A 19302-nucleotide genomic window follows, 5' to 3' on the forward strand; every position below is an offset into this window, starting at 1 on the left:
CAAGGCTTGCCTTGGAGAGCCGGAGTCCATTTCCACTACTGTTTCTTTTCCTCAGTCTCCTTTTGGTATTTTCTATTAGACTGGAAGTCTTTATCTAAAGAACCCGGGCAGCCTACTTCACCCATTCTTTCCACCTCCTTCTGTTGTATATCTCTACAGTTCAGGGATTAAAATTTAATGTGCATGAGAATCACCCAGGGAAAGAATGTAAGATGCAGACTCAAAAGCTGGAAACCCCAGAAATTTGCATTTCTAATAAGAAGCCAGGGTGATTCCCATATAGGTGGTCTGAAATCCACGTGTTGAAAACCACGTGTATGAATCGCCCGTCAGCTCTCCAGGACCTTGCTACGTGCTGCTCCCCCAGCCTGGGAGCTCTTTCTCTCCGGTCCATGCAGGCTTTACAGCCTCATTTAAGAGCCATTTTCACTGCAGTTCATACCCGGACGATCCTAAGCGTAATTACATTCAACTGCGTAATTGCCATTTCTAACCTATTGCTACCTTATACTCGATTGAACTAATTCAGATGAATTGCTCGTTTTTTCTGCAGCACAGTCTTCAGGGTTCTAAGACAGCTCTTTCCAAGTTGTGTTGCAATAGTCTGTCTGCCTGTCCGTGCTTGTCTGAGAAAAGGGACAGCGTTTTCATCATTTGTTTTCCCCAATTTCTGATACACACTAGACATTAATGTGTATCATATTTGATAGTCCACTGATTGAATTCAGATGTTTATCCACCTTGGAAGGAAAAGAAATGTAAAAGAATGATGCAGAGGAATCATTTCCTCTGAAAAGTTTTGAATAGTATCACGACCACCAATGAGAAGCCAGTTCCCAGTTCGTGAAGATTCAGTGAAGTTCGACTTATGCGAACGGGATACTGCTGAGGATCCTGACTCCAACCGGGTCCTTGTCTTGTGAGCCACCCCAGAATAGTGCTAGTTATCTCAAGGCCTCATAAAATTCTCAAAGCGAAGGTAGTTAATAAGCGTTTTTTATTTAAATGTACAATACGTGTTGCTATTAAAAAATAAGGCTTATCATTCAGTCTAACACATTCCAAAAGTAGAGAGTTCCTGCTTTATACAGCCTTGAAAAGAGGGAAGCTAATATGAAACCTTGAATGTCAAAAACCTGAGCAACGTTTGTGTCAATTGACCATGTCAATTCAGTATCTATAGGCTGGAGGCAATATTCATTCACTTGCCCATTCCTCAAACATGTATTGAGTGCCCGTTGCATGCCTAGTACTGTTGTAGGCACTCATAAAACAGCCTTGGTAGAATAGGCAGAAATTAATGGTTTTTATTTTAAAATAATGGACTGCAAGCCATCCTCATGCTTTTTGTTTTCTAACTTGATAAGCAGCCTTCATTGGCATTCTCTGGCAGCCACATCCTTGGCAAATTACCAGAGCTCATTCGTGGCCTTGCCCTGAGTATAAAACAGTTCAGCTCCCACATTTGAATCAGAGGACAAAACCTTTGATCATGCGCATTCTAATTTTTTCCAAACAGCAGCAAATTGTGCTTTTATTTAGTTCTGAGTATCTCTTAAGTATTTATAGGTGAAAAGGTTGCCTTTATGTATTTTAGTTTTGCTCTTTAAATTAATTCAGTCTTCGAGTTGAGACTGTGTTCTTTTCCCTCCACTGGCTGGGTTAGTGGCACAGGCTTACCTGTTGTTTTGTTTTCCTGTAGAAATCTCATGTGGTCCACCAAGCCATGTGGAAAATGCAATTGCTCGAGGCGGGCATTATCAGTATGGGGACATGATCACCTACTCGTGCTACAGTGGCTACATGTTGGAAGGTTCCCTAAGGAGTGTTTGCCTGGAGAGTGGAAAGTGGACGTCACCTCCTGTTTGCAGAGGTAAGGAAATATTTGAACGGTTATTTCTTAGTGAAGCCTTAAGGAAAATGGATGTGGAAGTCTGACAGGGACCACAGCTAGTGTGCATGCTATTTTATTTTACTTTGTCTTTAAATTTTAACATCTGTGTCATTTTCTTTCACTTTATGGGTGTGAGTTTTGAAAGTCTGCACATAGTACTCTGGCCCAGAGTCAATCATGGCTCCCTGAACAAGTCTTCTCTCCAAGTTTCAGGAGTATTCCCACCTGCTACGGGCAGCTGTGTCGTGTCTGGGCCATGAGGGTGCCTCTTGGACACTCAGGTGTTCCAGCACAGATTCTAGTTCCACCCACCCATGCTGGGCATACCCGAGGTTCCATAGGGAGTAAGGTAGAGTATAAAACAAGAGGACCCAGGCAGCCCCAAGGAACAGAGCCTTCCCCTCATTGGTCTCCCTGGCCATTCTCGGGTTCGTGACCAGCACTCCATATGCACAAGAGCACTACTGTCTTATTTGCTGGCTGGAATTTTTAATCCCAACGATGAATTTTGTGCCTCCATTCAATAAAATCTTCTTGGGGGAATAAAAACGGTTTTATGCTTAAAATTCTGCAAAATGGAAAGAGACAGATAATGAGGTATTCTTCTAGCATGCCCTTCGAGAACTTACACTTTTCTTTTTTTTTTTTTTTTTTTTTTTTGTATTTTTCTGAAGCTGGAAACGGGGAGGCAGTCAGACAGACTCCCGCATGCGCCTGACTGGGATCCACCTGGCACTCCCACCAGGGGGCGTTGCTCTGCCCATCCGGGGCATCGCTCTGCCCATCATGGGCGTCGCTCTGTTGCAACCAGAGCCACTCTAGCACCTGAGGCAGAGGCCACAGAGCCATCCTCAGTGCCTGGGCCATCTTTGCTCCAATGGAGCCTTGGCTGCGAGAGGGGAAGAGAGAGACAGAGAGGAAGGAGAGGGGGAGGGGTGGAGAAGCAGATGGGTGCTTCTCCTGTGTGCCCTAGCCAGGAATCGAACCCGGGATTTCCACACGCCAGGCCAATGCTCTACCACTGAGCCAACTGGCCAGGGCCACACTTTTCTAATAGTATTTTCACAAGTCAAAATAATTGTTCCATTCATTCTACAAATATTTACTGAAAGTCAGGGACTACACTAGTGAACAAGACAGACATGTCCAAGGTACTAAAAGAATAATCAAGCTGTTGGATGGTTTGTCTGCGTGACCCCATGGACAATGGTCAGATTTGGATTTGGGATGAAAAAGCCAAAGTCTTTAATGACTTGTGGGGGCAGGGAGAATTTAGGTAGTCAGTGAATGAATGACATGAACTTCATGGCACGGGTTATTACAGGAGAAAGGAGACTAACTGTCTGGAAGCAACAGTAAGATATGAGATCACCAGCACGTGGGGTGTAAACTCCCTTAGAAGGGCTGCTGAGGAGGTGGCATCTCGAGGAATAGCCCAGGTTTCACCTAAGTGATAGGTCAAAAAAAGGGTTGTGTTTTTGTTTGCTCTTGTTTCCTCTTTTTTTTCTTTCTCTCTCTCTCTCTTTTTTTTTTAAGTGAGAAGAGGAAAAATAGTGAGATAGACTCTTGCATATGCCCCAACAAGGATCCACCCAGCAACCCCTGTCTGGGGCCAATGCTCGAATCAACCAAACTATTTTTAGCACCTGAGCTGACAGTCAGACCAACCAAGCTATCCTCAGTGCCCGGAGCTGATGCTTGAACCAACTGAGCCATTGCCTATGGGAGAGGAAGAGGGAGGGTGAGAGAAGCAGATGGTTACTTCTCATGTGTGTCCTTGTTATAAAGTAACGTTTCACCGGGTTTATGTAGAGACACCAAGTCCAAATAAATTTTTAAGGAGTTTTATTAAAAAGAGGAGATTTATTAATATGCCGGCCGCATATGACTAACACAGGGCAAAGCTGACCCAAATCGTGCTATGCAGAATATAGCCCTGAGGCAGGTTAATATACCTTTGATCACACACAAGTTGACAGGAAAAGGAGGAGGAGAAGATGATATAATTTATTAGCAAGCTTATAACATTTGTCTATAGGATTTATAAAAATATTTCTACATATTAAAACTTATAAGGTAACACAATAGCAAAAAATGTTGCTTTTCATATTAAAAGACATTTCTAAATCTTTCAGTGTTGATCTGCTATTCCTTTGTTTAGAGGTTTATACATTAACCATAAGACTTCAGGATGGGACTGGGAGCCTATATGGCATCAGGGGATAAGTGTTTGTGAATGGCCCATTTAAAGAAAGAAAGAAAGAAAGGGAAAGGAAAAGCTTTGCTTAGTCTCCCCCCCCACACACACACACACACCTGGCTAGGTGTTTATTTTCTTTCTTACAGGTGTGGGGAGAGGGAGGGAATTCAAGTTTTCTTTCTACTTCTATTCAAAACCTAGCACAAATTCTTTTTATTTATAATACAAGGCTGTCGTCTACCCTGAGTTGGTGCAAATCACACACAAGTATAAAAATGATATTTACAAAATCTCTCTGTATGCTTAGCTCAAATTATAAAATGCCCTTTAGGCTTCCTAGTAAAAGGGGTTTTCTACACAGTATGTCTCTGCAAGCCAGAAAAACTCCCTCATTCCTCTCTACAGAAAGGAGAGAGCCAAGAAACCTGACTCTTTTTCCTAAAATATTAATATTAATTTTTCAATTCTTTGGTACCTTACCACACCCTGACTGGAAATCAAACTGGGATGAACATACCCTAGGCCGATGCTCTATCCACTGAACCAGCTGGCCAGGGCCTTGTTTCTTCTCTTGTTTTAAGATAGTGTAGGACAGTGACAACACCAGAGATCTACTGGCCATCAAAGGCAATCTGTGGAAGGGCATTTGTAAATCTTCTAAAGGGGCATTCCCCAGGTCCAGATCAAAAGAGAATATACTTTGTACAAACAACCTTGTTCCCTCCTCTCTCGATTCCCCAAATTACTAAAACCTTGATAGCCTTGTTCTCAGAACTAACTATGCCAGCTTGGTTGTGGCCCTCCTGAGCCCCTTGTGCCTATCCTCAACTGAATCTTGAGACTCAGTTTTATTTCTCTTCCGTAAAGCTTCAAGCAAGGATATATTATGCGGTACAAGTGAGCAATCCCATTTTCTGACAGCCACCCTTCCATGACTCTCTAGATGTCTGACCATCCCACTTCTCTTCCAGCTGTCTGTCGTTTCCCGTGTCAGAATGGAGGTATCTGCCAGCGCCCCAATGCTTGTTCCTGTCCAGACGGCTGGATGGGGCGCCTCTGTGAAGAACGTGAGTCTGTCTACAAATCTTACTTTGAGTCCTAATGATTGGCCTGGAAGCTGCTAACTCAGAGTTACTAGGTAGTAACTGTACTGGTGACAGGAATTTATTTGCTTATCCTGTAGCAAGCCAGACAAAGCAGCAAGGGTCTATCTGAACATGTCAATCAGTTGCGGGAGATATACAATATTAATGACCATGGAAGTCCAGTGATCAAGATCCATGAGAGCCATCGCCACATGCCTCCTGGCAGTTTTCTAAGGATCATGTTGGAAAGGAGCTTGTAATAGAGGGTGTTCCAGCCTTTGTCTCATCTCAAGTCCATGTCTGTACCTGGCCATTCATTGCTACATTTGTATATTCAGGCCATTGCCTAACATTGTACTTTACAGCCCACCGTTCACTCACTTTCAGTAAGGGGAGCTCTTCCCAATTAAGGAAATAAGGAAAGTTGGCACTCCTATATCTATACAGTGCTTGGTAAATTAATATAGAAGTTTGATTTTCATAGTAATACATTTCTATTTGAACTTGCAGGAGACTGTGAATAAATGGTTTTAAATTTTATTTTTTTAATGTTTAAACCATACTTTGTTTCAATATCTTAAAAAATGCAGGTAAGGATAAAATGATTGCATGTTTCATTGGGAGTGATATATGTAAATTACGTTGAGTCACTAATGTGATGTCCGTTGGTCTATATCAGTTTTTTTTTCCCCTTAGGCTAGATAGCTTATAAGATTCTAAAACTTTTTTAAGTGTAACTATTTCAACTAATCTGGAAAGAAAAATATAAGATGGAAATAAATTTAAACCACTAACACCACGAAAGCAAGTATTCTCACTATGATGAAGAGAGAAGAGAAATTAGATTTTTCCTTCCTCTTCTCCCCAGTCATTCCTTCCCAGTTAGGGCCCCCACACTTGACCTGCTATAATGGCAAAAGTCCAAAGACTCGGGGAATGTTTACCTGGGGTGGGTACCCTAACAACTGGCCTTGCTTAGCTCACTGGGCATGTGCCCGCCCTCCTGGGTTCGAGCAGGGCTCCCAAGCTTTTGTGTGCATACAGACCATCTGGGAGAGGTTGTTAACTGCAGATCCTGACTCAGTGGATCTGAGCTGGGCCCTGAGATTCTGTATTTCTAGTCAACTCCTAGGGAATGCCAGTGCTTTGGGTTTGAGAACCACACGTTGAGAAGCAAGCCAATAGACAAGCTCACTCCTTTGAAACAGACTATGCCTCTTTAAAGGGCTCGGTCATTTCTAGTAAGAGGAATGCTTACTGTGGAGGGCATAGGAGAGGACTGATTCAATCGCTGTCAGACCTCAGCTCCAAGGAAACAAGAAGTGAGTTTTCCCATCACTACTAATGTGTTGCCAGCAGCCTGCAGGGAAGCCCATTTTGCCTCCCATTCTCACATTTAATTCAAGACAGGAAGAGAGCCTCAAACCCTCTCAGAGCATTTTATGTCATTTGTAATGGAAATTTGAAACTGTAATAAATGGGGAACATTCTGCTTGTTTTGTGAGGGGAAAGCAAAGCACTTAGCAGATATTGATCACACTATGTCCTCCCCGACAGAGTGCATTTGGCATTAGTCATTACAGCAGGTCAAGGGGCCAGAGTTACTTTCCTAATTGTGTTTCCCAGTGATATTGATTAATAAACAGACACATACAGGAAGATTCTCTCGTGGGTCATACAAGGTTTTACTCCCCCTGGATAATGTTTCTTGAACACATGAGCATATCTGAGTGTGTGCTTTTTCATCAATCCTGTCTGGTCTCCTTTCTAGCAATATGCATTCTGCCCTGTCTGAACGGCGGACGCTGTGTGGCCCCCTATCAGTGCAGCTGCCCAACTGGCTGGACAGGGTCCCGCTGTCATACAGGTAGGCCTCCGCTCACCGTATGTTGTCATGAAGTCCTAGAGGACACTGATGAGTGGGACTCACATTCTGAGGCAGCAGTGAAAAAATAAAGGTACCAACGTCTCTCAGGAATTCCTCAAAATGGTCTCTCGAACGGGAGTCTAGATGCTAAACTAAATGGCTGCCTCCGAGGCAGCTTTCCGGGTTGTGTGCCAGAGAAGAGCATCTGAGTTGACGGAGTTTCAGCCTTCTTCCTGTCATCTGCTCTGTTCTGCAGAACTTAGAGATAAACATGATGCAGAGGTTCTGAAGAACATTGATTTTTGAGTGCCAAGGTCAAGATGCTGGATGGTGTTTTGTGAGCAGTAGAAGCCACCTAAGGGTTCTTAGCAGGAAAGTGATGTAATCAGACTTTCTTTTAGAAAGATGACTTTTGGCAGCTGAATGGGAAATGGCAGAAAGCAAGACTATCAATAGGGAGACCGGTTAGGAAATGATCAAAGCAAAATTGACAAGAGGTAATAACATTTGGAGAAATGATACCCCAAAAGGACAGATATGAAGGAAGTTAGGGAGGGAGCCAGCACTACCTGGTTCTAGGTTTGATTGTGGGAGTAAAAGTATGAAAAGAGTCCACACAGGTATTTCCCGTGTTTTTCCCCCTGAATGGGAAGGGATGCTATTTGCCGAAACAAGAACTCCAAAGAGCTGGTTTAGGTTTAGATAAGGAGTTAAGTATTGACATGCTTTGAGGGGCCTGTGGAACACACAAGGGGAAGGTCTGCTAGGCAGTTGGATGATGATTTAGATTCCCAGAAGAGACATCTGGATTGAAAATAGAGATATGGCCTGACCAGGCGGTGGTGCAGTGGATAGAGCGTCGAGGTTCTAGACTCTGAGGTTGCCAGCTTGAGCGCAGGCTCATCTGTTTTGAGCAAAAACGCTCACCAGCTTGGACCCAAGGTCGCTGGCTTGAGCAAGGGGTTGCTTGGTCAGCTGTAGCCCCACAGTCAAGGCACATATGAGAAAGCAATCAATGAACAACTAAGGTGTCACAACGAAAAACTAATGATTGATGCTTCTCATCTCTCTCCGTTCCTGTCTGTCTGTCCCTATCTATCCCTCTCTCTGACTCTCTCTCTCTGTCTCTGTAAAAAAAAAAAAAAAAAAGATATGTCAGTCATCAACAGGAAACACCCATGGCACAAAAAATAAGACTGCGCAATAGACACATGAGAAGGTGGCTCAGAATGAAACACTGGGGCTTTCCTTGCTATAGCGCAGGAGGGAGATGTTGAGCTCTTAGACAGGGAAGTGAAAATAATAACTAATTTGTTAGTACAGTTGGGCACACCACTAAGTCCTGCTCCTGAAAAGGAGTACTGGCGTTTATATTAGTAAGCAGAATCTATGGGGAGTTGGTTGTAGATTATTGGGTTTCATTTTTGCTATTTTAAAGCCTGCTTTGTTTCTCAACTTCCTTTTATAGAATTGCCAATACGTGCGTTCTCTTGGCCTCCTCTTACTCTTAACTCACCAAGAGAGCTCCCCAAGGACGAAGACTAAAATTTTATTTCTTGTCCTCCCTCTTCTAACCTAGTGCTTATCGAGTGCCTAGTACTTGCTGGCATTTCCCCCATACTGTACGAATGGATGATTAAAGAAATGACATCTATTTCTATCTCACCAAAGATAAGCTGTTCATCTGGGGAAGGTACCTTTCCAGGCTATAATGAGGCTGAAATAGAGGCTGGGATGCTGGGAGTTTCTCACTTCTAGCTTTCTCCCAACAGGCATTTTATTCTCTTCCCATAGGGAGTTCGCCTCTTTGATATGTTAAACTTGCTGGTGTTAGGTCTTTATCACTTTTTGCCTCCTTGAATTCTTTAGCAAATAGATTCATGCAAATGAAGAGTTTGGTGCTGAGCCTGTAAATTTGTGAGAAAGATGTCTTTGTAGTAAATCTTTGGGTGTTCACTCAGGGTTTCATCAGTGGCTAATTTTTAACTCTACTCCAGGTTCCATAGTGCCAATTACAGCTGGTAAAAGTCATGAAATATGTTTCCTAACAAACACAAACACTTTTGAATCATTTGTTATTTTAGACAACCTGTGTGCCTGATTTATTATCATAGGATCTGATATCTAGCATAATGACTCAATCATCGAGTTCAATGCTATCTCCCTCAAGAGATTTACAGTCTATTTGAGCCTATAAAATATTCACAGCAGTATGTGTCAAATCAGTTACATAAATAAAAAATATCTTAAAAAAGAAAAAAAATCAGTGGACTGAAGTTATCAGCAAAGGTTTCAATACGTAAATAGAACTTAGCCCAGGATTTAAGTATGAAAACTGACTAGCTTGGAAGGAAGAAGGACATGGCACCGCATAAACTACAGGCGGTCAAGCGAAGTGGCAGAGATGTGTAATACAGACAGTCCCTGAGGACGGGGTGGTGGCTGGAGCAGAAAACAGAGTCAAATCTTTTTCACACCTTTCAGTATAGCTTCAGAATTGCTAAGTATTAACTAAGTAAATGCATGAATTTCTTTATCCCAGCTGTTTGCCAGTCTGCCTGTTTAAATGGTGGAAAATGTGTAAGACCAAACCGATGCCATTGTCTCTCGGCTTGGACTGGACACGACTGTTCCAGGTAAGACAACCCAAAACTCATGTATATCTCTAACATAAAGAGGTCGAAATTCACGTTAAGTTGTTCAAGAACCAGAAGGTATCTCTAGTGTACTTTTTATCTAAAAATACCCATTTTGAGATATACTCTTTAAATCTGAACTAAAACCAATGCAAAGAAATATTAGTTAAAGATTGACAAATAAAACAATGATATTTGAAAAATAAATAGTATTGTGCTCATTTTGGCAGCACATATACTAAAATTGTAATAGTACAGAGCAGCTTAGTTTGACCCCTATACAAGGATGACGCACAAATTTGTGAAGCATTCTACGTTTTCTCTCTCTCTCTCTCTCTCTCTCTCTCACACACACACACACACACACACACACACGCAAAAAAATGGGTTACATAATTAACTTCCTTCTTGAATAGAAGATTGTATTCTTTATATTCAAAGATGTAAAGTAAATAATAAACTCAATACATGTTTTTGGCATTCATTTGCATTCCTGGTTACAATAAAAATAGCATTGAAATTGATTATAAGAATTGTTTATTTTCAAAGTAAAAATTTTTTTATATTTGTTATATATATGTTCAGTATTTAATTGACTATAAGAGAATTTATGAAAATATATATTCTGTCAATTGGTTTCTGATTTCTATCTAGATATATATAATTAAGAAAAGATCATCACCAATATTAGTCAAAGGGAAAATAGTTATAAAAGTTAAAAAAAAGTTAAAAATAAAAGTTAAAAAAATTATTGGTGTACAACATATATTAGTTTCCAAGTATACAATATAATGATTTGATATCTGTATATATATATAGTGAAATGATCATCACAATCAGTCTAGTTAACATCTATCACCATCCATAGTTACAAAGCTTTTTTTCTTATTATGAGAACTTTTAAGATGTACTCTCTCAACAACTTTCATATATACAGTAACATATTATTAATTATAGTCACCAGGCTGCACTTTACATCCTGCGACTTATTTATTTTACAACAGGATGTGTATACCCTTTGGCTTCTTAATCCACTTCAGCAACCCTCTACCCCTCCACCGCCACCTCTTGCAACCACCGATCTGTTCTCTGTGTACATGAATTTGGGTTGATTGTTTGCTTGTTTGTTTGTTTTTTAGATTCCACACTTAAATGAGATCATATGGTATTTGTTTTTCTCTGGCTTATTTCAGTTAGCAGATGTACTCAGGGTTCATCTTTGTTGTTGAAAATGTCAATATTTTTGTTTTTATGGCTGAATAATATTCCAGAAGTGAAATTGCTGGATCATAGAGTAGTTCTATTCTTATTTTTTTGAGGACCCACCCTACTGTTTTCCATAGTAGTCACACCAATTTGCATTCTCACCAATAATGCACAAGGTTTCTCTTTCCTCCACATCCTTGCCAACACTTGTGATTTCTAGTCTTTTTCATAATACCCATTCTAACAGGTGTGAGGTAAAATTTCATTGTAGTTTTAATTTGCATTTCTCTGATGATTAGCATTTTGAGCATCTTTTCATGTCTATTGGCCATCTGTATGTCTTCTTTGGAAAAAATATCTATTTGAATTATCTGCCCGTTTTAAAAATCAGATTGTTTTTGGTTTTTGAGTTGTATGAGTTGTTTATGTATTTTTGATATTAATTCTTTACCAGCTGTAAGGCTTGTGAACATTTTTTCCCATTCGGTAGGTTGTCTTTCCATTTTGTTGATAATTTTCTTTGCTGTGCAGAAACTTTTTAGCTTGATGCAGTCCTTCTTGTTGATATTTGCTTGTGTTGATTTTGCTTTTGGTGTCAAATCCAAAAAAATCATTGTCAAGATCAATGTCAAAGAGCCTATGGCTTATGTTTTCTTCTAGAAATTTTATGGTTTCAGGTTTTACATTCAGGTCTTTAATTCATTTTGAGTTAATGTTTGTGTAGGGAAAAATACAGTTTCATTCCTTTGCACATGGCTAGCCAGTTTTCCCATTTATTTATTTAACTTTTTTTGTATTTTTCTGAAGTTGGAAATGGGGAGGCAGTCAGACTCCCGCATGCGCCTGACAGGGATCCACCCAGCACACCCACCAGGGGGTGATGCTCTGCCCATCTGGGGCGTTGCTCTGTTGCAACCATAGCCGTTCTAGTGCCTGAGGCAGAGGCCATGGAGCTATATCCTCAGCGCCTGGGCCAACTTTGCTCTAATGGAGCCTCGGCTACAGGAGGGGAAGAGAGAGACAGAGAGGGGGAGGGGTGGAGAAGCAGATTGGTGCTTCTCCTGTGTGCTCTGGCCGGGAATCGAACCTGGGACTTCTGCACGCCAGGCCAACACTCTACCACTGAGCTAGCCAGCCGGGGCCCAGTTTTCTCATTTATTGAAGAGACTGTCCTTTCCCTACTGTATATTCTTGACTCCTTTGACACAAATTAAGTGACCATGTATCCATGGGTTTATTTGTGGGCTCTCTATTCTGCTTCCTTGACCTGCATGTCTGCTTTTATACCAATACTATACTGTTTTAATTACTATAGTTTGAAATCAGGGAGGGTCATGCCTCCAGCTTTGTTGTTTCTTCTTTCTCAAAATATAAAACTTTCTAAACCTCAGGAAATGTCAGATAACTTGTATCATACCATAGATAAAATATTTTAAGTATTAAAATATTTGTCCTCACAGAAACTACAATGTTGGAATGTTACCAGCTCCATCTTAAACTTTTCAATGTGCATCGTTGCATTACATCATTTAGTTTTGTGTAATCTACATTTTCTTCCATCTTGTAGGAATCATGAAAAACAAAGGGCTATTTCCATTTTCATTTTCAGAAATGAGATATTCACTTAACTGAAAACAACTCTAATTTTCTATTTCCTTTAATTTTTATTGGTAAGTCAAAGCCAACTTGCAAAGACAAAATTACTTAAATACAAATTAAATTAACAGAAAAAAAAATCTGTCTTGTGCCCATGAATTTCTTCATATCATCTGCAGAGAGAAAAAAAATAAACTGAACCCCAAAGAGCAAAATTGGATTGGACTGTACAGGTATATCTAGATTGTTCAAGTATATTCAGAAGCCTCCAAGATAAAGATGATAATTTTACCTGAAAGTGGAGTTGAAACAATATAGAAAATGAGAGTCAAACTGGAATGGTTTTCTGGGGAAAATGAGGAAAAGTGAAAAATAAAAAACAAGAAAAGATAAAAGAAATAAGAATGGCAGTGACTCAAGAAGGAAGAAATTATTTCATGACATTCTTATAATTCTAGACTTAATATCTCAACAGCAGATAAGAAAAGGAACCCAGAGTTTGTGTGGCTCTGTAACATCCAGGTGCTCCCGAAGGAGACTTTCTTGACAAGGGGACGGTAGTTACTGGTTTATATGAAAATTCTGTCTAATAAAAAAGAACAAAATTACATTTTTATGCAAAAGTTTGATATAGGTGTAAGGCATTTTTCCCCGCTGAGGAAGAAGGAAGGGGCCGGAGCCACAAAGTGTGGAATAATAAAAGGCTTTATTGAGTACAGAGCACTTCCTGCCCAACGAGGTTCCCTGGTCCTAGCGACAGAGAGGCCAGGGAAGTCACATGGGGTGTCCAGCGTGAGAGATATTTAAAGGGTCCCATCTGGGGTGGTCGAGCTAATATGACATGGTGAAATCTCACTGGCTGGCAGAAAGTCACTTTGTTTTTCAAAAGGCTTCTGGGAAGTTTCTTTTGGCGCGCCTGGATGTGGGCGGGCGGTTCTAGCCAAAGTTTCCGGGTCTGGTGTTTCACGTGACTATCCCTCATTGCTTGACCACCCCACAGTAGGAATAAAAAAATATGACAAATTACTCTGAGAAATATAAGCCATATTCAAGGAAAGATCAACTTTGACCAGAGAATTATAGTCTCCCCCATTATACTGTGATCTGTTGTTCTAAAAGATCCATATTAAGACTTTCTAATTGCAACTCCAACTAGCTTAAGGAAAGAAAGGAGTTTGTTATCACAAGAGAGGGACCTTGCATGGAACCCAAATGCCTGGGGAGGCTGAGCAACGGGAGGATCAGATTGAGGACTTGAACGCCACCCGAAGCCTCCCCACCCCCTGTCTCACCTTCCCTCTGTAGCGCCCACTCCATCCTCCCTCTTGCTGCAGAGAGGTTTGCTCCACTGTTCGGTTCACATGGAAACGCGGGACCGCTTACAGCTCCACAGTTTACATGGCCTACCACAGTAGCTACAGGAACAGTGTGCTAACCCGGTTTAACACTCCAGGAGAACTGACTAGTCCAGGTGGATTTGGGGACCCACTATTGGATCGGTCAGCTGTGGTCCTAGGTTGGGTTAGGTTGGACTAACATGAAAGGTCATTTTGCCAGACTTTCACCTTACCTTGGCGTAAAGGAGAGAGGAGGCTGGCGATTCTCAGAGAAAAGAAAGATGGGATGTAATTCCCCGAAATGGGAGAGAGAGAAAGCTTTCCTCAGAAATCAAAACAATAGATTTTACAAGTGACTTTTCAATTTTTCTCTCCCATGAGACTGAGGGCTTAAAAGATCATGTCTCTTGTATTTAGCACAGACACAAAAAGTAATGTGCAGTAAATGCTTGTTGACAGATGAAGCAATTTCTGGACATCTGTGACAGCTAGTGAAGAAATGTCCTGAAGCGTTCATTAAATCCCTCCAACACTAACCTTCTCTACTGAAGAATGAGACGGACCTGGAATTGTTCCTGGTAGTTCAACGCTTAAGAAAGAGATTATGCTTCCCCTAGTTTCTATCTGCTTCTTCAGAAAATGGATCCTAAACAAATACCATAACTAAAAACTAAAGGCTATTGTTGCTTTAAGAGAACTTTGGGTTCACAAAGTCCAATCCCCTCATTTTACAGATGAGAGAGAGGGCTATCAGACAGGAAACTAGTGACAGAGCCAGGACTAAAACCCAGGTCTGCTGATTCTCAGATCTTTTCATTAGTTAGCACGTGTTCTTCATACCTCTTAGTTGTCTCAAGGAATGACTCCCGTCTGTACAAACAACGCCACGGACAATGCCCGGGTGTCTGAGACTTTCGATCCTGTTTCAGTCAGCCCCAAGAGGGTTATTACCCCTTCAGTTCAGTCTTTCCTGTTGAATCCCGTTGTTTTTTTGTTCCAGGAAAAGGAGGACTGGGTTTTAACCACCGCACAACCAAGCAGCTCTCCTAAAACCGGAGCATCTCTTCCTGGTGTAGTCCAGGGCGTCCTGGAACTCGTGCAAAGACATTCCACACGGTGCTGGGTCTTGTTTCGTTTAGTATACTTGTTATTTGGGGTTTACCTTTTCATTTTGTGTTATATTTTGTTATTCCTGGTGACAAACTTTCTTACATGTTTCCATTTTTAAACTATGCCTGTATTTTCTATATAAAAATATATTAAATAGATGCTGCTCCACTCGCAAAATGTACATACTCTGCTGTCTATTGGGAAAGTTCCTGGGACACATTTTTATACATTTACCTAAAATGATGTTTCAATTAAAATATATTTTGCTAATAAATAACATTTGGCTGGATAGTGCCATTTTGTGAGGTGAGCACGGAACGTTGAAGAGGATTAATGACTTAACGCTACTGGAGTGGGACAGAATCACAGGTAGGGTACCGAGAAATGACAGTAGGGGAGATGCCTTCGTTCTAGTTCCGTCTTCTTTACAATATGTGCAACAGGGAAGTGTTTCTTTATTTAATCAGGCAATAACTATTGAATCTACTACCCTCCACACAGAATGCTGTTCTGGGGCTGAGGGCAGCCTGACTGATTCTTTTCCCAGCCTTTGGAAAGCCACCAGCATGAATTTAGTGGAAGGCGGGAAGAGACTAATGACCATGGCTCACAAAATAAAGTGCTCCTCTTCCTTCTAGCAGCAAGAATAAAAAGATACAAGAACTAGAAGATTAGTAGAGAACCTTTTCTGGGTCATAATCTCACAATTCACTGTTTTGGGAGAAAGGCGATAGCAATTGGAGGGCAGAAAAATGCAAATGGGACAAGTTCCCCAGAACTCTGCTCATGGTCCCACCTGCATAAGAGAATCGAGGCTACTCTAGGCAGAGCTGAGCTTCCACAAGCCCCCTGCTCCACCTAACTCCATCACTATACTGCTACTAGGATAAAGACCTCCCCAAACTTCTGGATAATAAAGCCAAATACTAGATTTTGTTTAAAATAGGAATATCACAGACAACTTGTCTCCATCCTCTGGGAGAACTACTCCCACATAGAGTACAAGGTGCACTGTAACACTGTGGAGCAATGAGTAATGGAAAAGATCTTATTGACCGGGTCATTCTCTTCACTGCCCTGAACTTCCATCAGCTATCAACTCCTCCTCCTGACATTCACTCTCTTGACCAATCTTATATGCTCTTGTTTATTTATATTCTGTCAACTTCCAAACCTTGTTGCTCTTTGTCATTTATAATCATAAAACTATAAAATAAATTTCAAAAGTCACATAATAGGAAGATAGTACCAGAAAATTTTAGCTCAGGAAAGCTACTGCAGTTGAAAACAGAACTCAGTCCTGAAAGTGTACCTACTAAATAAAATTTGTATTGGGTTACTCTGAATTGATTAAAAGATCCATATTTCACAGTAAGTCAAATTTGTTGTGTTATGCCTGACAAGGTGGTGGCACAGTGGATAGAGCCTCAGCCTGGGACACAGAGGACCCAAGTTCAAAATCCTGAGGTCATTGGCTTGAGCATGGGATTATAGACATGACCCCATGGTTGCTAACTTGAGCCCAAAGGTTGCTGGTATTGATGCCGAAGGTCACTGGCTTGAGCCCAAGGTCACTGACTTGAGCAAGGGGTCACTGGCTCAACTGCAGCCCCCAGGTCAAGGCACATATGAGAAAGCAATCAATGAACAACCAAGGTGCCGCAACAAAGAATTGATGTTTCTCATCTCTCTCCCTTCCTGCCTGTCTGTCCCTATCAGTCACTCTCTCTGTCTCTGTTCCTCTCACTAAAAAAAAAAAAAAAAAAAAAATTAATTGTGTTATGCAGACAGCACAAGAAATAAAGCACCATCAAAGTGAGGTTGAAAATAATATGAAGTTCTACAGCTCTAGAAATGTGAGTTACAAAATTTGTTGAAGAACGTTATTTTGGTTTTTTTGTTTGTTTGTTTTTAATCTTAAGTACAGGTATATTCACAGTGCATTCTTAAATTTCTAAAAAAAAAAAGAAGTAAGAGTGCTTGTCATGCATACTAAAGCATATCAGTTTCAAGCCAACTATAATCAGTGAACCGCTAAATGTTTTTCTTTAAATCAGAAACAAAGCAAAAAGGTTGTCTGCACTGATTTTAAATATCATTCTATGAGTTCCAGCCAGAGCCATAGCACATCAATTTATAAAATTAATAAAGGGTATAAAATGAGAAAAATAAGAGTCACAATTTTCATTTTGGTGGAAGATACAATGATATATCTTATAAAATGAAAATCCATTAGAAATACTGAGTTCAGCAAACTGGATGGTTGCATAATAAATATACAAAAACAAAGAGCTTTTCTGCATGTCATTATAAATAGAAATATAATGAAAAAGATCTTAGTCAGAACATCAATAACATATGTATGTATTATATAAATAAGATACGTATGTGGTCACAAAGAAGAACACTATAAAATTACATCTGGAAATCTATAAACATTTATAAATGCTGAAATAATGAGGAGCATTCCATTTCTTGGATGAGAGAACAAAATGTCTTAAAGATATTTAATTTTTCCAAATAAAATTATAATCCTAGTGTAGTTCCAATCACACTTGCCATATTGATTTAGAGATGGGTGCAGGGAGTAGCGTGACCAAATTATGTATTTTAGTGTTCGTTAAGACTACAAAAGGGAAATTAAACTGTTTTAAGGAAAATAATTCATAGAATCATCTTCACTAAAAATCAAAAAATGTAATTAAAATAGTACATGCTGGGTCAAGAATCACAAAAGTATCAATGCAATCATAAATTCAAATATTCTATTCAAATACTCACAAGTATCAAGAAAACATCAATAACACTGGGGAACAAAAACACTTGTTCTTACCTAATTCAAGTGTGCTGATCTTAAATCTAACATTAGTTTTTCTCTGTAAGCTACAGTTTTTTTGCAATTCAAGATTTTAGGTTTTCATCTTATTGTAAAATTTTCAACATTTAGTTTAACATAATGAAGTAGAATGTCATCTTGGGCATCACCTTTGTGAAAATATAATAATTTATATAATGCAGTAAATACACTAATACACTAAAAGCTATGATTGCATCAGAATTTGTCTACAGTTTTGAAATAGAACATATTAAAACACTTATTTTAATCATAAATTTTGCGCAACTCTTATTTAAATTCTATTCAGGCAAAAATTTGCGTTTGTAGCTCTTGCGTTTGTGTGCTTGTTGAGGACAATCTCGTTTGATGCTTCAGCAGTAGTCTGCTCATCACTAACAGCTCCAAGATTTTCGGGAAACTTATCAAGGTGAATGTTCAGGAAGTGAATCTTAATGCTCGTGTTACATCCAATGTCGCGGAAAGCTAACAGCATACTTTGAACCAGAAGTTCATAGTTTTCTGCTTTTTTGTTGCCAAGGAAGTTCTTTGTAATTGCCACAAAAGACTGCCATGCTGCTTTCTCCTCCTTATTCATTTTCCTGGCAAATTCTTCATCACGTATGAGGGTTCGAATTTGAGGTCCATTGAATACACCTGCTTTTATCTTCTCAAAAGACAAGGCAGGAAAAGCAGAAATAATATGTTGAAAGCATTCACTTTCTCTATTCAAAGCCTGAACAAACTGCTTCATTAAGCCAAGTTTGATGTGAAGTGAGGGAAAAATGACCCTGTCTTGATTAACTACAGGTTCATTCACAATATTTTGCATCCCTACTTCCAGAGCTTCACGTTTCAGCCACTGCTTCTGTGTCCAGTGTTTCTCCAGAGCTCGGCTGTCCCACAAACATAGAAAGCGAGAATACTTCGTGAAACCTCTCTGTTGTCCTAGCAGGAAATTTGCCATTTTAAGATCCACACAAATGATCCAATTATGCTCCTCATACTTCAGAAAGTCGAGGACAATTTTTATGTCATTATAATCTTCTCGCAGATGAGTTGAATAACCAATTGGAACCACTGAAAATAGGCAATATATGCACGTGTCACAAATGATGAAATATTACGCCTTTGACGTTGAAGTGTGTAACAGCCACATATATAACAGAAGGTGTCAGGACTATTCTTACATTTACGCCTACTTGAAGAAGCCATAATTCAATCTTAAGACAAAATAAGGTGTTTTTATCAGATAATAATTTTTTACATTTTTAAACAACTACAACTATGTAGAAGTGATGTTTGTAAAACATTAATTGCCTTGTGGTTATGTTCAATCCAAGAGTCGTTGTCCTTTAACTCCAATTTAAAAACCAATGCATGCCATTAACTGTAACAAAAAGAAATTAAAATTGCATAAAAACTAGAGCATGCTCCAAAAAACAGATTTCAGATTTGGAATGAGTGATGCAGAAATATATAGAAACAGTTCTAAAACTTCATGCAACAGAAAATGAAAAAAATTTGTTCCCCAGTGA

The 19302-nt window shown here is 39.9% G+C and overlaps 1 protein-coding gene and 1 non-coding gene across 2 annotated transcripts in view; both read left to right on the plus strand.

Moving 5' to 3' along the window:
• SVEP1 (sushi, von Willebrand factor type A, EGF and pentraxin domain containing 1) overlaps window positions 1–15213 on the plus strand; it is a 181410-nt gene extending 166197 nt beyond the window's left edge. The window contains exons 44-48 of the mRNA XM_066256551.1: window positions 1703–1873; window positions 5066–5161; window positions 6951–7046; window positions 9589–9682; window positions 14822–15213. Of these exons, the coding sequence (XP_066112648.1) occupies window positions 1703–1873; window positions 5066–5161; window positions 6951–7046; window positions 9589–9682; window positions 14822–14843 (479 nt within the window). The 3' untranslated portion in view covers window positions 14844–15213. The remainder of the gene's footprint in view (window positions 1–1702; window positions 1874–5065; window positions 5162–6950; window positions 7047–9588; window positions 9683–14821) is intronic.
• Window positions 9897–10003, plus strand: LOC136327974 (U6 spliceosomal RNA). Its single transcript, XR_010730021.1, has one exon. It is a non-coding gene; the product is annotated as a U6 spliceosomal RNA (small nuclear RNA).
• Window positions 15214–19302: the final 4089 nt, after the last annotated feature.

Source organism: Saccopteryx bilineata, chromosome 2 (genome assembly GCF_036850765.1).
Source record: "Saccopteryx bilineata isolate mSacBil1 chromosome 2, mSacBil1_pri_phased_curated, whole genome shotgun sequence".
NCBI lineage: Eukaryota > Metazoa > Chordata > Mammalia > Chiroptera > Emballonuridae > Saccopteryx > Saccopteryx bilineata.